This window comes from Acomys russatus, chromosome 5 (assembly GCF_903995435.1).
Source record: "Acomys russatus chromosome 5, mAcoRus1.1, whole genome shotgun sequence".
In the NCBI taxonomy this organism is placed as follows: domain Eukaryota; kingdom Metazoa; phylum Chordata; class Mammalia; order Rodentia; family Muridae; genus Acomys; species Acomys russatus.
In genome coordinates, this window is record NC_067141.1 from 51,651,050 (window position 1) to 51,664,764 (window position 13,715).

Sequence of the window (13,715 nt, forward strand, 5' to 3'; positions counted from 1 at the left end):
CTAATTAGGAAAAAGAAAGTTGGATAGGAGAGAAGAAAAGGTGGGGATAGTGAAACAACAAGCTTGAAGCATGTGTCTATGTGAAGAATTAACTTATTAAACAATTATGACTTAGTATCAGTCACATATGCTAGACAGTGACCCCAGTGTGTCCCTCACTCCTTCACTGTAACAAACACATGTTGCATGTGCAGTGGCCTCTTCTGGAGTCACCCTGAGAATGCTATTATGTAGTCCTTTAAGATAGCCTAGAGGGAAAACTCTATAATGGGGCTGGTAAGAGTATTTCTGGGCTGGACTGATCACCTGAATTTGATGTCCACACCCATCAAGGTAGCAGGACAAAACAGACTCCTGATAATCATCCTCTGACTCCACACATATGCCATAACATATGCCCACCTTGTACACACACTAATATGAACACATACACAATATATGTATATATATATATTAAAATTCAAAATGCTATAATGGGGCTAGAAAACTGGCTGTTCTTCCTAAGAACCCAGGTTCAATTTCCAACACCAGCACAGCTGCTCACAATAACCTGTAACATTGGTTCTAGGAGATCCAACACCCTCTTCTGGCCTATGTGGGTACCAAGCACTCACATGCAAATATACATGCAGGCAAGTACCTATAAACACATAGCTTAGCTTGAAATTTAAAAACCTATAATGTCTACAAACTCATTTTTATTTGCCTTTCAGAAATAATACATAAAATTAAACATGTTTTATAATATTAATAATTCATTATCTCAGAATTCTAAAGGATTAGTTATAGTCCAATAATACATGGTATTGACACGGCAGAGGGAAATATTATGGTAAAACAGAAAATTCTAGAGTGAGAATGCCTGGATTCATACCCTGGTCCAAACAACTGACTTTGGGCCAATTATTTAACTTCTACTACGATCAAGGTTGTTTTGTAAAGGAGAACAGAATTTATGTGTGAACTGCTTAAGACAATACTAGCAAGTGTGAGCCAATCTTACATAGTAGAGCTGTAATTCTTATCCCATTTCCATGCTGAGAACACAATGCTTTGGTGGAAGAAAATGGTTTAGAGAGAGACAAGCCATGAGATGAAAGATTGATAGTGGTTTTTAGGCTGAGAAATTTACAGAATCCTTATCCCCAGTTTACAAATGTGAGCTTGCCACCACCTCCCTCCAGTTCTGAGGCAGTTCTCTCAAGAGATAAATAGTCTCTACCGCTGACATGACTTCCTTATTTTTTGGCAGAGAATGACATGAAGGATTTTGGGTAACCATTAAAGCAAGACAAATCTTTACACCAGAGCACAATCTCTCAGGCTTTGCTGTTGACATAGTCACAACCAAGAAAAAAAAAAATGAAAAGTGCTCAGCAGTCAAAGCCACTTATAAAACTTTAGGTGATTGTTTAAGAAGACTATTGGTCATCTAATATAATGCTGATCAAAAAATATAGGCATTAAATACCTTACCCTGCCCCCATCAGCACGAGCATAGACACTCCATGAAGAGCATGGCCCAGAAGAGAAAATGAAATGTAGAAGATAGGGAGCAGGGATGAGGGTGTGTAAGTGGAGCATCAGGACTGCACAGAAAGAATTACAGGCCAGCATTCACTAAAGGACAGCAAGGAAATGCTTCCTTCTATGGGGGACAAAATGCTGCCATTCTGTTATGAGAATTCCAGCAGTTTGCCTTGTTCCAATAGTCCTAAACACTGTTTGAGAAATCTTCACTCCGTTCCTAGCTCTGAATGATATAGCAGCTGACCATTCTTGCAAACAAATACCCAAGGCTGATTCTCCTCTTGCACATGATATGTGGATGTCAACTTCCCTGTTGGATCTGGATGCTTCACTCACCCTTGAAGAAGCTGGGGTTATTTTAACAACTCACACATTGAGAATTTATCTGATGGCATGTGGCACCACCTCCTCATATAAAGCTCATGTTTTTCTAAGTGCAGTGTTGTATGCAAAGATGACTTTATTGCTAAAAATCAAAGAAGTTATGAACCTATCTCAAAGTTTTCAAACAGCGATTAAATAATCACTCCTTTCCCCAAAGTCTCTTATTTTCCTAAAAACTGTATCCCTATTAACTATGTATGGCAACCTGGTGGTTTCCTAAAGGCAGAAAAATTATTCTATTCTCTCTCTCTTTTTTTCTCACACCTAGTACATTGCTAAGTAAATTATACAGTTACAATATTACTGTTTTTTAGGGTGAAAGAGCCCCCTCACTAGAAAGATAAAGGGGGAAAGTCAAGTACACACTGAGTGTCCTTTGCCAAGCTCCATGCTGTATATTCTCCCTAGCCTGGTAAACTACTACTGTACCTCTATGAAGAAGGCATCTATGATCCAAACTCACAACTTGACCCAAGTATGCCAAGTGTCAAGTGGCAGAACTCTAGCCTGCAAGTATAAGTCAATCAAGAATGACGTCATGATAATAATGAATAATAAAGCAATGTTGGATGAGACACTCTGGATTCTAATATCATGTACCAGAAGTGTAAAATTACATAAAAACAGAAAAAGTGTGTCTGGGATATGCAAAACTGATTATTACTTCGCTGTGGAAATAATGAAATTGTGATCATTACAGGAAAATAGATAAGTAACATAAACACATAAAGAAAATGCATGTTTTTACTTAAGCGTGAATCATATGGTGCTGTGAATTCTAACCCGTAAGAACACCATTAATAACTCCCTGTTACCGCCTTACTGTCAGCAACAAGCAGTCAAGGATGATTAATTACTTCACCCCTCATCCATTTTCAAAAGGCTGAAATGGCGTGCTCCAGACCCAGGTTCTCCCAGCACTCCTCAGTCCCTATCTGCTGGAGGACGTGGCCGACATAGCCTGCCCTCTACCCTAAACTTTTCAGGACAGAGCTTTTCCTCGCCTTCACTATATAATCTGGCCATTTTATTGCTCTTGCTTCCCCCCCCCCCTTCTCTCTCTCTCTTCCCCCTTGCATGACAGCCAAAAGCTGCTTCCAATGAACCTACATTTCTATACCTTAACTTGCCTTACCTACAATAAACTCTAGGTTGACAGCTTCAGTGGTTCCCCCTCCCCCGATATAGCTATTTTTCTCTGTAGATATTTTATTACTGTGCAGTTTCTCAGTATCTTAGTTTTGCTAGCTCAAGTTACTGTAGGTAAGATACCAAATGATCCCAAATCAGATGGTGTATGTAATTTTAAGCATTAGCAAGCAATAATCAAAATATTAATGGTCAAAACATCTTTGCAAAACTAAGTCTCTTTAGAAACTTATGCCTATCAGCATTGCTCTCCAAAAACCTTGGATAACGTCAGCAACTTCTTAGCCCTGACAATCAGCAGAGGAGCTGGGTCAAGAATAAGAGCAACAGGCAGGGTAAGGAAGAGGAACTACAACTGACAGGAGAGGACAAGACCCCACTCCCCAAGCAGTCATGGTGGGTGTCATTCAAAGCTCCTGTGGTTTCAGTGACCCAACATCACACTACCACATCAAAGCATTTGGTCCATAGCTGACTCCCATCTGTCTGACTTTCTATAATCTAGCAGAGCTAAAGATCCATGGAAGGAAATTAATGCTTTAATTCAAATTAAATAATAAAAAATATACACAAACCATATTTCATCCTGTCAAATGTTATGCCCTGGGCCAAGTCGTGAAAGTGCTGCCCCCTGCTGGAGAGTTTGGATGAGAACTGACCAGGGTATAACAGAAGGCTGACAATGACCATGTGTTCACATTGGACCATAGGCAAAGGAAGTCAGGACCTGGTCCATGTGCACCATCACACAATCTACTAGGCCTACTCGACAGAATTAGTGCAATAGTATATCTCCAGCCCAGACCAGACACTGAACTGTATGATACTCTAGTTGAATGAGCCCACGTGTCCCTGGGGAGGAGGAGGCCGACTGACAGCATCACCCTTTCTGGCTTGCTACTGTATCCTGTGCTCTTCACCACAGTACTCTGAAGAAAGCCAGGTAGATCTACAGTCTCTTCAACCTTCACCCATGTGTTTTAGAACCAGGTTATTTGTCAGAAGTTATTTGGCATCTTGGGCATATCAACTAACTTCTCCCTTCCTGGGCTTTCTCCTTTCTACACCAATCAAAAATGCTAACAGCTGCTTGACAGAATTCTTATGAGGATAAAGTAAATCTTGTTTGAATGTGAAACTTAGCATGTAGTACATGTTGACCTTGTTTACTATTCTTACGAGTACCATGTGTAAGCCTTTTGCGGTGGTGCACATCTTAATCCCAGCGCTAGGGAGGCTGAGGCAGGCGAATCTCTGTAAGTTCCAGGTCAGCCTCGTCTGCAGAGTGAGTTCCAGGATAGCCTGAACTATACAGAGAAACCCTGTCTCAAAAGAACCAAAAAAAAAAAAAATCTTTATTTCTTTTGACCCATTTTGCCCTTTGTTCATCTGTCCACTGGTTTGTGAGTTTCTCTGTTAATGATTTAAAAGTAATCTTTGTATTTTACAGATACCATTCTCATCTATTATTTATATGTCAATCATTTTGTTTTAGTCTCTGCTAAGGTTACATTGCAATTACATGCACCTGTGATTTTTATGTAGTTGGATCTGCCAGTCTTTTTATTGTGGATTTTTACACTTACTTTGAAAGACCTTCCGCGCCACAAGAGTATGGGAATGTTCCCCTGTGCTCTAGTAGTTATGTAATGCTTTGAAAGGTTATCTCTTTAATCCTCTTAGAACTTGGACATAGGTTATTAGGTGATAGTCCAACCATATTACTTTCTCAAATTAGCCATGACCTCTCTGTGATCTAAAATAATATCTATTGGCAAATACTAATCTCAACCCAGCTATGAATATAGAATTTTGATTCTGTGACATCCGTTTCCTGTTCTTAGGATTGTTTAATTTCTTACTATTGGTTAGGCTGGCCCCAGATCACTCCATGTCTTCACTACATTATGTGCCCTTCATCACATTTGCTTTGGTTTTCTTTTATTCCCAGAAGAATTATGGGAAAGATTTCTCAAATTTCAAAATAATGGAATCTCAATTGGAATAACAATACACTTAAAATGTGGAAGGACAATTTCATTCAGTAATAAACTTTTTACTTAAACAGTCCTAATTTTCTGCTGAATTTTATCATTTTTTTTTCCATATGATCTCAGTCATTTCTTCTCATGTTTATTCTTATTATTTCCCTTTACTGGTCTGGTTTTTCTCCTTGCGTCTTGTTCATTCTCTTAGAGAACATTTATGCTTACTCATGCAGTATTCTTTGATTAGGTGTAAAATAGTTTCCTTGCACTGAATTACTTATTCTGAGTAGGAATGAACAGCGGCACAGCTCCAGTGTGACACATTCGCTGTGTCTTCGTCGGTACAAGGATATTGGGTTCTATTCCTAACTCGTGAACAGCTTCATTTTCTTTAAACTAATGTAGTTAAACAGGTGTCATTGTTTACTCACTATGAAAATCATGGATGTTTTCATTACTGAAGAGAGCTAAATTCACAGAATCCCTAATGCTTAGTAATCTTTGTATTTTATAATGATGCTGTCTTGTAATCTCAGTGCTGTGCTGTCAGTTCACACCTAAACTCATATACAATTTTTTCTATTAATTTTCTGTTTTATTATATATTTTATGGTTTATATCAGAGATGCAATATATCCACAGATAATTTTATAAATTTCCACACTTTTCCATTCTTTGGCTTTCTATAATAAAAAGTTATTTTTTTCTCTTTTTCTACATTCACATTTATATATTTATTTATTTATTTATTTATGTGTGTGTGTGTGTGTGTGTATACACTCACACCCACAGAAGGGCATTGGGTCTTGCTAGAGTTGTGAGCATTGTGACATGAATGACAGGGACTTACTATGATCTTTTCATGAGAGTGGCAAACATTCTTAACCACTGATCCATCTCTCCAGGGCCAATTTCTTTAATAGTGTATGGAATATGCCTAATTAAACTACCTGATTCTGGCTACTTGGAGGAAAAACATTGAATATTTTTCAGTGCAAGTAAACAATTATTAGGTTATATAAAACCTTAATTTACCCTTGGAACAATTTTTTCAAAAAAATCATACTTTTCTAAGTAAATGCCCATTGCATCTATATTTTTCAGATTAATTTCAGATAGATTCTCATTTGTGAGAAGTCTCTGGCTTGTGACTACGGATTCTCTCTCATTTTAAGAATTCATTTCTCTTACCTGGTGATGACGGCCAGCAGTCCTCAAGTAGACTCATCTTTCCTATCATCTCTTACCCTTAGTGTCTAACCTGTAGAATGTTGCTTTATTAATTCTACTTTTATCTTTTTCCCTGTTTGACCACCATGATTCTTCCTTAGCTTCTTCCATTGAGTGCTTATTTTCAGTGATTTCTGTTTTTCGTGCATTTTTTTTTCAAGTTAGGATTTTGACCTACTATTATAATGAAAATTCTCTTTCTCCAAGTATTTATATGGTAACATAGTTTGAATTTTTATATTTTAAGTTTTAGAATTCATATATCATAGAAATCAAAAAAGGCAAATAAGCAGAAGTGAATGAAATAAAAAGTAATCATTTATCTACCACCCAGTTTAACCAGTTAGCCTTTTATAAGCAAAAACCTATAAGTATAAAATTAACATAAATGATATTTGGCCACACACTGTTTTTTATAGGCTATCTTTCAATTATATTCTAAAATAAATCTACCTCAGTAGTGACTTCTTTTTCTAGACTATCAACCTGTATTTTACCACTGTTCATTTAAATATCTCCTGCCACCAGGCAATGCCTAAGCTTCCTCACAAGCTCCGTGAGAGTTGAAAAGCACATTCACATGACCTCACAGACATTCCTGGAACAAAGACAAATCATAGTGCACTAGTTGTTGAAGGAACTCAGCATTACGCATTCAGGGTTGCATCTCTCTGACACTGGACAACGGCTGGCATGGACACTATTCAATGAAAGTATCCCAAAATGTGGCTGAGTCAACCAAAGCAGAATTTAGAGAACATAAAAAGAACGTCAAATGAGCATCTCTCAAAATGCCAACCATTACCCTAACTGTTCAATCATTTTGTTGTTGCTGTTATTTTGCTTTTATGCTTTTCAATTAGGTACCAATAATCTTATACTATATTGTTAAAAAGAAAAACCAGTATTCAGAAAGTTAAAATTATGGTGGAAGATCAGGCATTGAAGTGCCATTGCGTTCTTCTCAAACAATCGTGAATTCACTACTGAGAAGGTTTTGTTAGTTACAAGTACAGTTAACACAGTCACTAAAAAACATCTTTAATGTCTTTATTTCAAAATTATCTAGGTCCAAATTAATGCATCATATTTTAACTGGCGCCTTAAAAACAGGAAGATGGTTCTGATTAATTTAATTATTGACATACTTTTAAATAAAAAGGTGACACATAAGGACTTTTTCAATGGCTTTTAGGGTTTTTAAATTAAAATACTAATAGCATCATTTTTCTCCTTCTCTTTCCTTCCCCAGCACCCCATTTACTCTCACTCTCTCTCTCTAAATGCATGGCCTTTATTTCTTTACTCCATATAATCACTACAGCAACCTTTTGCAATGTGCGATTATGTGTATTCTCTATTAATTGTCTTGTGTTTCATGATGAATGCTCAAATGAACTATTGCTTTCATTTGTAATTTTTTTTTTTTTGAGACAGGGTCTCTCTGTATAGCCTTGGCTATCCTGAATTCGCTTTATAGATCAGGCTGGCCTCGAACTCACAGCAATCCACTTGCCTCCGCCTCTCAAGTGCTGGGATTAAAGGCATGCGCCACCATGCCCAGCAGGTAAGCATTTTTCTAAGCTGAATTTTGGAACTAATTTATATTTCTTTTATGAGCAGTGCAAGATGATATTTACTTTGCATCACCGAGAGCATGCACAGACTTTTATCACAAACCCTTCATTTCTCCACACTCTGGAACTCTGAAATTCCCAGGAGATACCTTAAAGGGCAGAATTTCTTGTTAAAACCATCTGGATGTGTTGCCTAAGGGTAATGTACGCCTCACTTATATCGTGCAAGTTTGGGTCACAATACAACATTAGAGAAAGGCAGGTATGGCTTAGAGACATCCAAAGAGCAAGTGAAGCTTTCAACAACTTCAAATGCGCATGGGGTCTGGTGTCACCACTGCCCCGAGCTTCCTACTCAAAGAGAAGGACTCTTCTCCACCACTGACCAAGTCTAACAGTCTTTTCCCCCCATTCAGCTTTCTTGTCCAACCTCTTCCAAAGCATCAAATAAGTAGGTGACATGTAATTATAATGACAGAACTACTCTTTTCAAATTCTAAATTGCCAAAGATGGGAATGTATAGAAAAAAATCAGTATTTATTGAACTCTTCATTAATATTGAGGATACCTGTCTCATTTACCTCTTAATCAAGCTGCCCACTGACTTCTACTGTCTGCACCTCCTCTTCGTTCTCTGCCTGTAATTTCTGCTTTTACTTTCTAAGTTCTTGTTTCTTTGCTTTTAAACACGATTTCCTCTCATGTATTTTTCTAACTTTTGTTTCATATCTTGCCCAATTTACATTTTGAGAGACTTTAGCCACAAAAGTAAAGTTTGCTCCCGCATTTCTTCTGCCTCCCTGGCCTACACTGGTGAGTGTAGGTTCTACCAGGACAATAAAATGCAAGGAAAGATCCCCATTTTTAAGCCCATTCTGATTTTCCTTTATAACTTATAACTCTTTGTGGAACCAAATATTTATCATCAAGTAAATGTATTTTCTCTTTTTTGTGATAGGTAGAGGTACAACTACAAAGCATCGTGTGTCTCTATACCTGATGGGTTAGATTTGGAAAAGTCATAATTTTCTCCACTGTACCTTTGCTTCTCTTTCTCCTCTTCCCTTCCACCTTCCCTGACCCAAGGCCCACTGACACCAGAGACCTCAGGGTCAGCAAATAGACCTGACCCCTCCCAGCAGTGAACTCTGGCTGAACTGTATTAAGCATACCAGCTAGGTGATAAGAGGCATAGTCCAATACTCCCCCAATTTTGAGGAAAGCAGAAATCTTGAACCACAACTTCTAGGTCCTACCAGCTCAAATGAAAATGGATATTGCCAAAGTAAAATCATAAATGCATGGAAGAGAAAATATGCCCATACAAGCTCTAGTTTTAATAATGTTTCACTTGAGAAAGCTTTGTTTGTCTGTCTCATAAATATAACATGTGCAGAAAGCATCAAAGATCAATTTCTCGCATAAAACAAGTTTATTCTAGGGTAGGACTACAGAAAGCTACTGGAAATAATTAGAAATAATGAGTACTAGGACATTTGATTTATATGTTCATTTTACTTCTGATTGAGTACAAGTCACAGTAATCTATAAAATTGTTGACCTGGAATCTTCTGTTTATTCCGTATGCATCTGCTGAGAACTTGGCATAACATCAATTCTTTGGGGCCAACTACCAGTACAAGATAGGCTTTCCATTTAGCAAGCTTACAGTTCGGTGAGAATGAGAGTCAGGGGAACATTACAGCACTGTGTTTGGCTGTATAGAGCTGTACATGCTCTCCTGAGAACACTGAGGAGATGGCATCTAATGTTGCCCAGGGAGGTTGTCAAAGGAAGCATCATAGAGCAAACAGCTCTTGTCCAAATCTCGATGGAATCAATGAAGCCTAACAGTGAACTTAGAAGACACAGCTTGGGACTGTGTAAACACTGAGCTTGGAGACCTACGGAAGCATTCAGTGTTAAGTGAAGGGCATTTGAAGGATGGGGAAAGGGGACCCAGGATGTGGTACCAAACAGTATGTGTCATACTGATGACACAGGACAGTATCTACCACGTGGAGTTGTGTGGAGATATAATAACCAACACTGAGCAGGTATTAATGCCAGGGACCATTTTGAATACTTGATGTTTACTTTAATGTCTAATCCTCAGAACTATAAAATAAGATATACTATTACCCTAATTTTTATATAGAAAGACATTGAGGCACAAAGACCTTCTGTTGGTATGGAAGCAGAGGAATAAAAGGGGGCACTTTCTTTTTCTTTTAACATGGGCTCTCCTTACATAACCCAAGCTAGCCTTGGACTCACTATTCTCCTGCTGCACCTTCCCAGATAGTCTTGAGTCACAGATATGGCCACCACACTTGGCTCAAAGAGTCCATTGTTATATAGTTAAGTTCAGTGGACAGTATTCATTTGAGCTAAGAGTTTCATTATGAAGGACAAAATAGGGGACATAGAGACATTGATCAGAGACTGTTAAGTGGGAGCTAGGCAGTGCTAGTGAAAGTCTTTGACATTTTATATCATGATCTCTCTTCACCATATTTTTCAAATGGATATTGTCAAGGGAGTCTGTCTAGTTTAGTTTTTACTGTACCTTGACCCAACCTAGAACCCCGAGAAGAGGGAACCTCATTGGAAGACTTGCCTCCATCAGCTCAAATCGTTCTATGGGTGTGTATATGCAGTGCTTTCTTGTCTGCTCACTGATACAAGAGGGACCAGTCCACTATGGGCAGTACCATCCCTAAGCAAGTGGACAACAGCTACCTAAGCAGGACGCAGTGGGCAAGCCAGGAAACAACATTCTCCCATTGTTTCTACTTGAGTTCTTGCCCTGAATTCACTAAGCAATGGACCTGTAAGTTGAGTTTCTCTCCTAAATTGTTTTTCGTCATGGTGTTTATCACAGCAACTTTGAAAGTCAACTAAGATAAGGCCTTTCTGGAATTATTCTCTTGGCTCAGGATGTCGTAGCTGCCCTCCATTATGACTTATTAGCAGAAATATTAAATTACATAAGCTAGACCTAAACAAAACACATTAGAAGTGTTTTCTTATTCATCTCCACTATAGCAGCTTGTCCACAGGCTGTTTCTTAACTACAGTTCACAGATTAAAAAGCCTCATGTTCACAGTGAACACGTAAATGTATGATCCTTCCCTGTAGTGCTGTCTGTGACCCTCTTCCATCAACTTCTATTTCTTCCTCACTCTTCTCTTTGCCCACACAGGTTCCACATGAGTTTTCAAAGCAGAACCTGGGAATTGAAAATACAGGTGCCTGTTGATTCCATGGCCTCTTCTGCCTCCTCTGATGGATGCTATGAAGCTATGCCTAAAGATAGTCTAGTTGGCATGACAAGCCAGGAGCGTTTCCAAAGTCGTGTCAGTATGTTACTCTCATAACACCCAGAGAGTACCCAGAGAGAACACCATTGCTTCAGTTGAGATACAGTTAAAGAGATAAGCAGAGAAAGAAAAAAGGAAAAAACTATAAAGACTTTTCCCTGTCTGTGTTCTGGCTTGGGCCTCTGCCAGCTTAGTGGGATCTTGGGCAGCTGATCTCCCCCATTCCCAGAACTCTTAGTTTCTGAACAACCTCAGCTCCTGGTTCTTTTATCTCTCCGCTGTTCCATCCAGGCCTACTTTGCTGGATCTTCCTTATCTCTTGGCTCCTAGAAGTTGGGGTTACCTGGAGATCCACCTTAGATCCATACCCTACCCAGTCTTTACAGGAGCTCATGGAACCTCAAGACTGAACATCTGTCATACATTGGCTCCAGGTTGGTGTCTTCCAGTGGGAGCTCTCCCTTGGAGTTCAGACTTGGATATCTGTCTAACTGCCATTCAGTTTATCTCCTAGAATAGCTAAAGTCACTGTGAAAATCAGTACTGCATAACTGTGCCTCTGCGTCTTCTTCCACAAATTTCCTCAGCTCTATTCTTCTTTTGTCTTTCTTTTTTGTTTTGTTTTATTTTAGATTGGGTTGAGGGTTTTTTTTTGGGGGGGGGGGAGTTCTGGTGCTTAAATCTAGGACTTCATACATGTTAATCAAGTGCTATGCCACTGGAAAACACACCAAATCTCTGAAGTGCCTTTAGTTGCAAATTATAGGTTTCATTTTGATGTACTGATTGACAGTGATTTAAGATTCAGATATTGTAAAGGACTTTTCAAAACTTCACAGTGTATGTGAATAGAGCTGAAAGGCCTTTCCAATGTCAAAATTTCTTTAATAACCTTTACTAATTATTAACCTGAACTCAAAGTAGGTTTTGCAAAAGACGAACTCATCATGTAGCCATGAACTGTTACCTTTTTGATGGAAATGATGAAGTTCAGCAAAGAACAAACTACAGGTTGGCCAACAGACTGTAGACTTTGCCTTCAAAGATATTAAGGGACATAAAAATAACCTTATCAGATCCCTGATATCCTTGCTTGCCCTCCAGGAGAAGCTGGCCACATTGGGAGAACCTGAGAGCTTTCTGATTAAACAGCAACTTTAATGACTTTTAGTAAATTTAATAACATTTGCAAACAAACAAAAAACACTAGCATTAGACAAATGTAGCTCTTGCAATAGTTTCTTTGTAAGTCTTTAAAAATGGTTCTTACAGTTTTATCTATGTTTAAAATTACTTCATAGCAATTTCTACAGCTGTATCCACAAACTGATAAATATTGTAAACTGAGCATGGGCATCAATTTACCTGTGCTTTAGTATCCATAGAAACAGTAGTTCTTCAACTATGGCAGTAAAGCTACATTACCTAACCTGAGTTGCCATATTATTCAAACCATCACTATCATGTAAAAGACTCTTATTTTCTACCTAAGATAGAAAATAAAGATTAAAAACAAGAGCAAAACATTTGGATTGATGAGATGGCTCAATGGGTAAAGGCACTTGTTGCCAAGGCTAGCTTCCTCAGCTCAATCCCCAGGACCCACATGGTAGAAGGAGAGAACTGTCTTCTCCAACTGTCCTCTGACTTCTGTGAGCATCATGAATGTATGTGTACACACACACACACACACACACACACACACACACACACACATATACACCAAATTTAATTAGTTTAAGTATTTTTTTAAAATAACACTTTTGAAAACTGAAACATTTGCTCTAAATTTTTATATACATGACTCTATATATGTAAAGATGTGAGAAATGTGTGTGTGCACATATGAGTTTTAAAATCCTTTAACCAGTCTTGTTTGTGCGTAGAATAAATAGACAAGTCTGAGGAAACACAGAATAGATGAATGGAGGTCAATCTCAGACTTTTTCCTTCCTACCTCAGGTCTTCGTGCTTGAGCACCAAGCACTGCTACCTGCTAAGCCATCTCCTGCCACCTCCTTTTAATTGACATGAGCTAATTTGTTTGTATATTTAGTGACATCTTAAGGTAACTGAACTGAGAAGAGTGGGCTTTGTTCTAATTAGAGAATGGATACTATTCAATTTTCATTTCTAAAGCTTTAACATTGAAAAATTATATATAATTATTAAAACACGATTAAAAACAAGCAATTGGCCAGCCTTGTTTGAACGTGGCAGTTAGCAGCTATGACTTTCATGATTCCTTTACAGGCCTCTCCTATGGATGCTCTTCACATGAAGGGCAAATGTGGACTTGGCTATAGTAATTTACTTAATTTATCTTAAATTTGGTTTCAGTGAGCAACCCTAATTAACCTGATTTTTTGCTGATAATCACTCTCAATGGAATCAAATCAGAAATCCGGGGATGGATTGAGCGGCACCCAGAAGGAGGCGGCACTCCGCGCACTGGTCCAGCGCACAGGATATAGCTTGGTCCAGGTAGGAACTTCTTGTGATGTCTGCTGAGACTCAGTGAGGAATCCGGAG

At 38.4% G+C, this 13,715-nt stretch overlaps 1 protein-coding gene across 4 annotated transcripts in view; it reads left to right on the forward strand.

Moving 5' to 3' along the window:
* Positions 1-13,715, forward strand: part of A1cf (APOBEC1 complementation factor) — a 72,317-nt gene that overhangs the window by 12,454 nt on the left and 46,148 nt on the right. For 3 of the 4 annotated variants that reach the window (XM_051146335.1, XM_051146337.1, XM_051146338.1), the window contains exon 2: positions 13,524-13,667. In XM_051146335.1, the coding sequence (XP_051002292.1) occupies positions 13,569-13,667 (99 nt within the window). In that variant the 5' untranslated portion in view covers positions 13,524-13,568. Of the gene's footprint in view, positions 1-11,469; positions 11,618-13,523; positions 13,668-13,715 lie in introns of those variants that run through there. The other variant, XM_051146336.1, reaches the window with a different exon arrangement.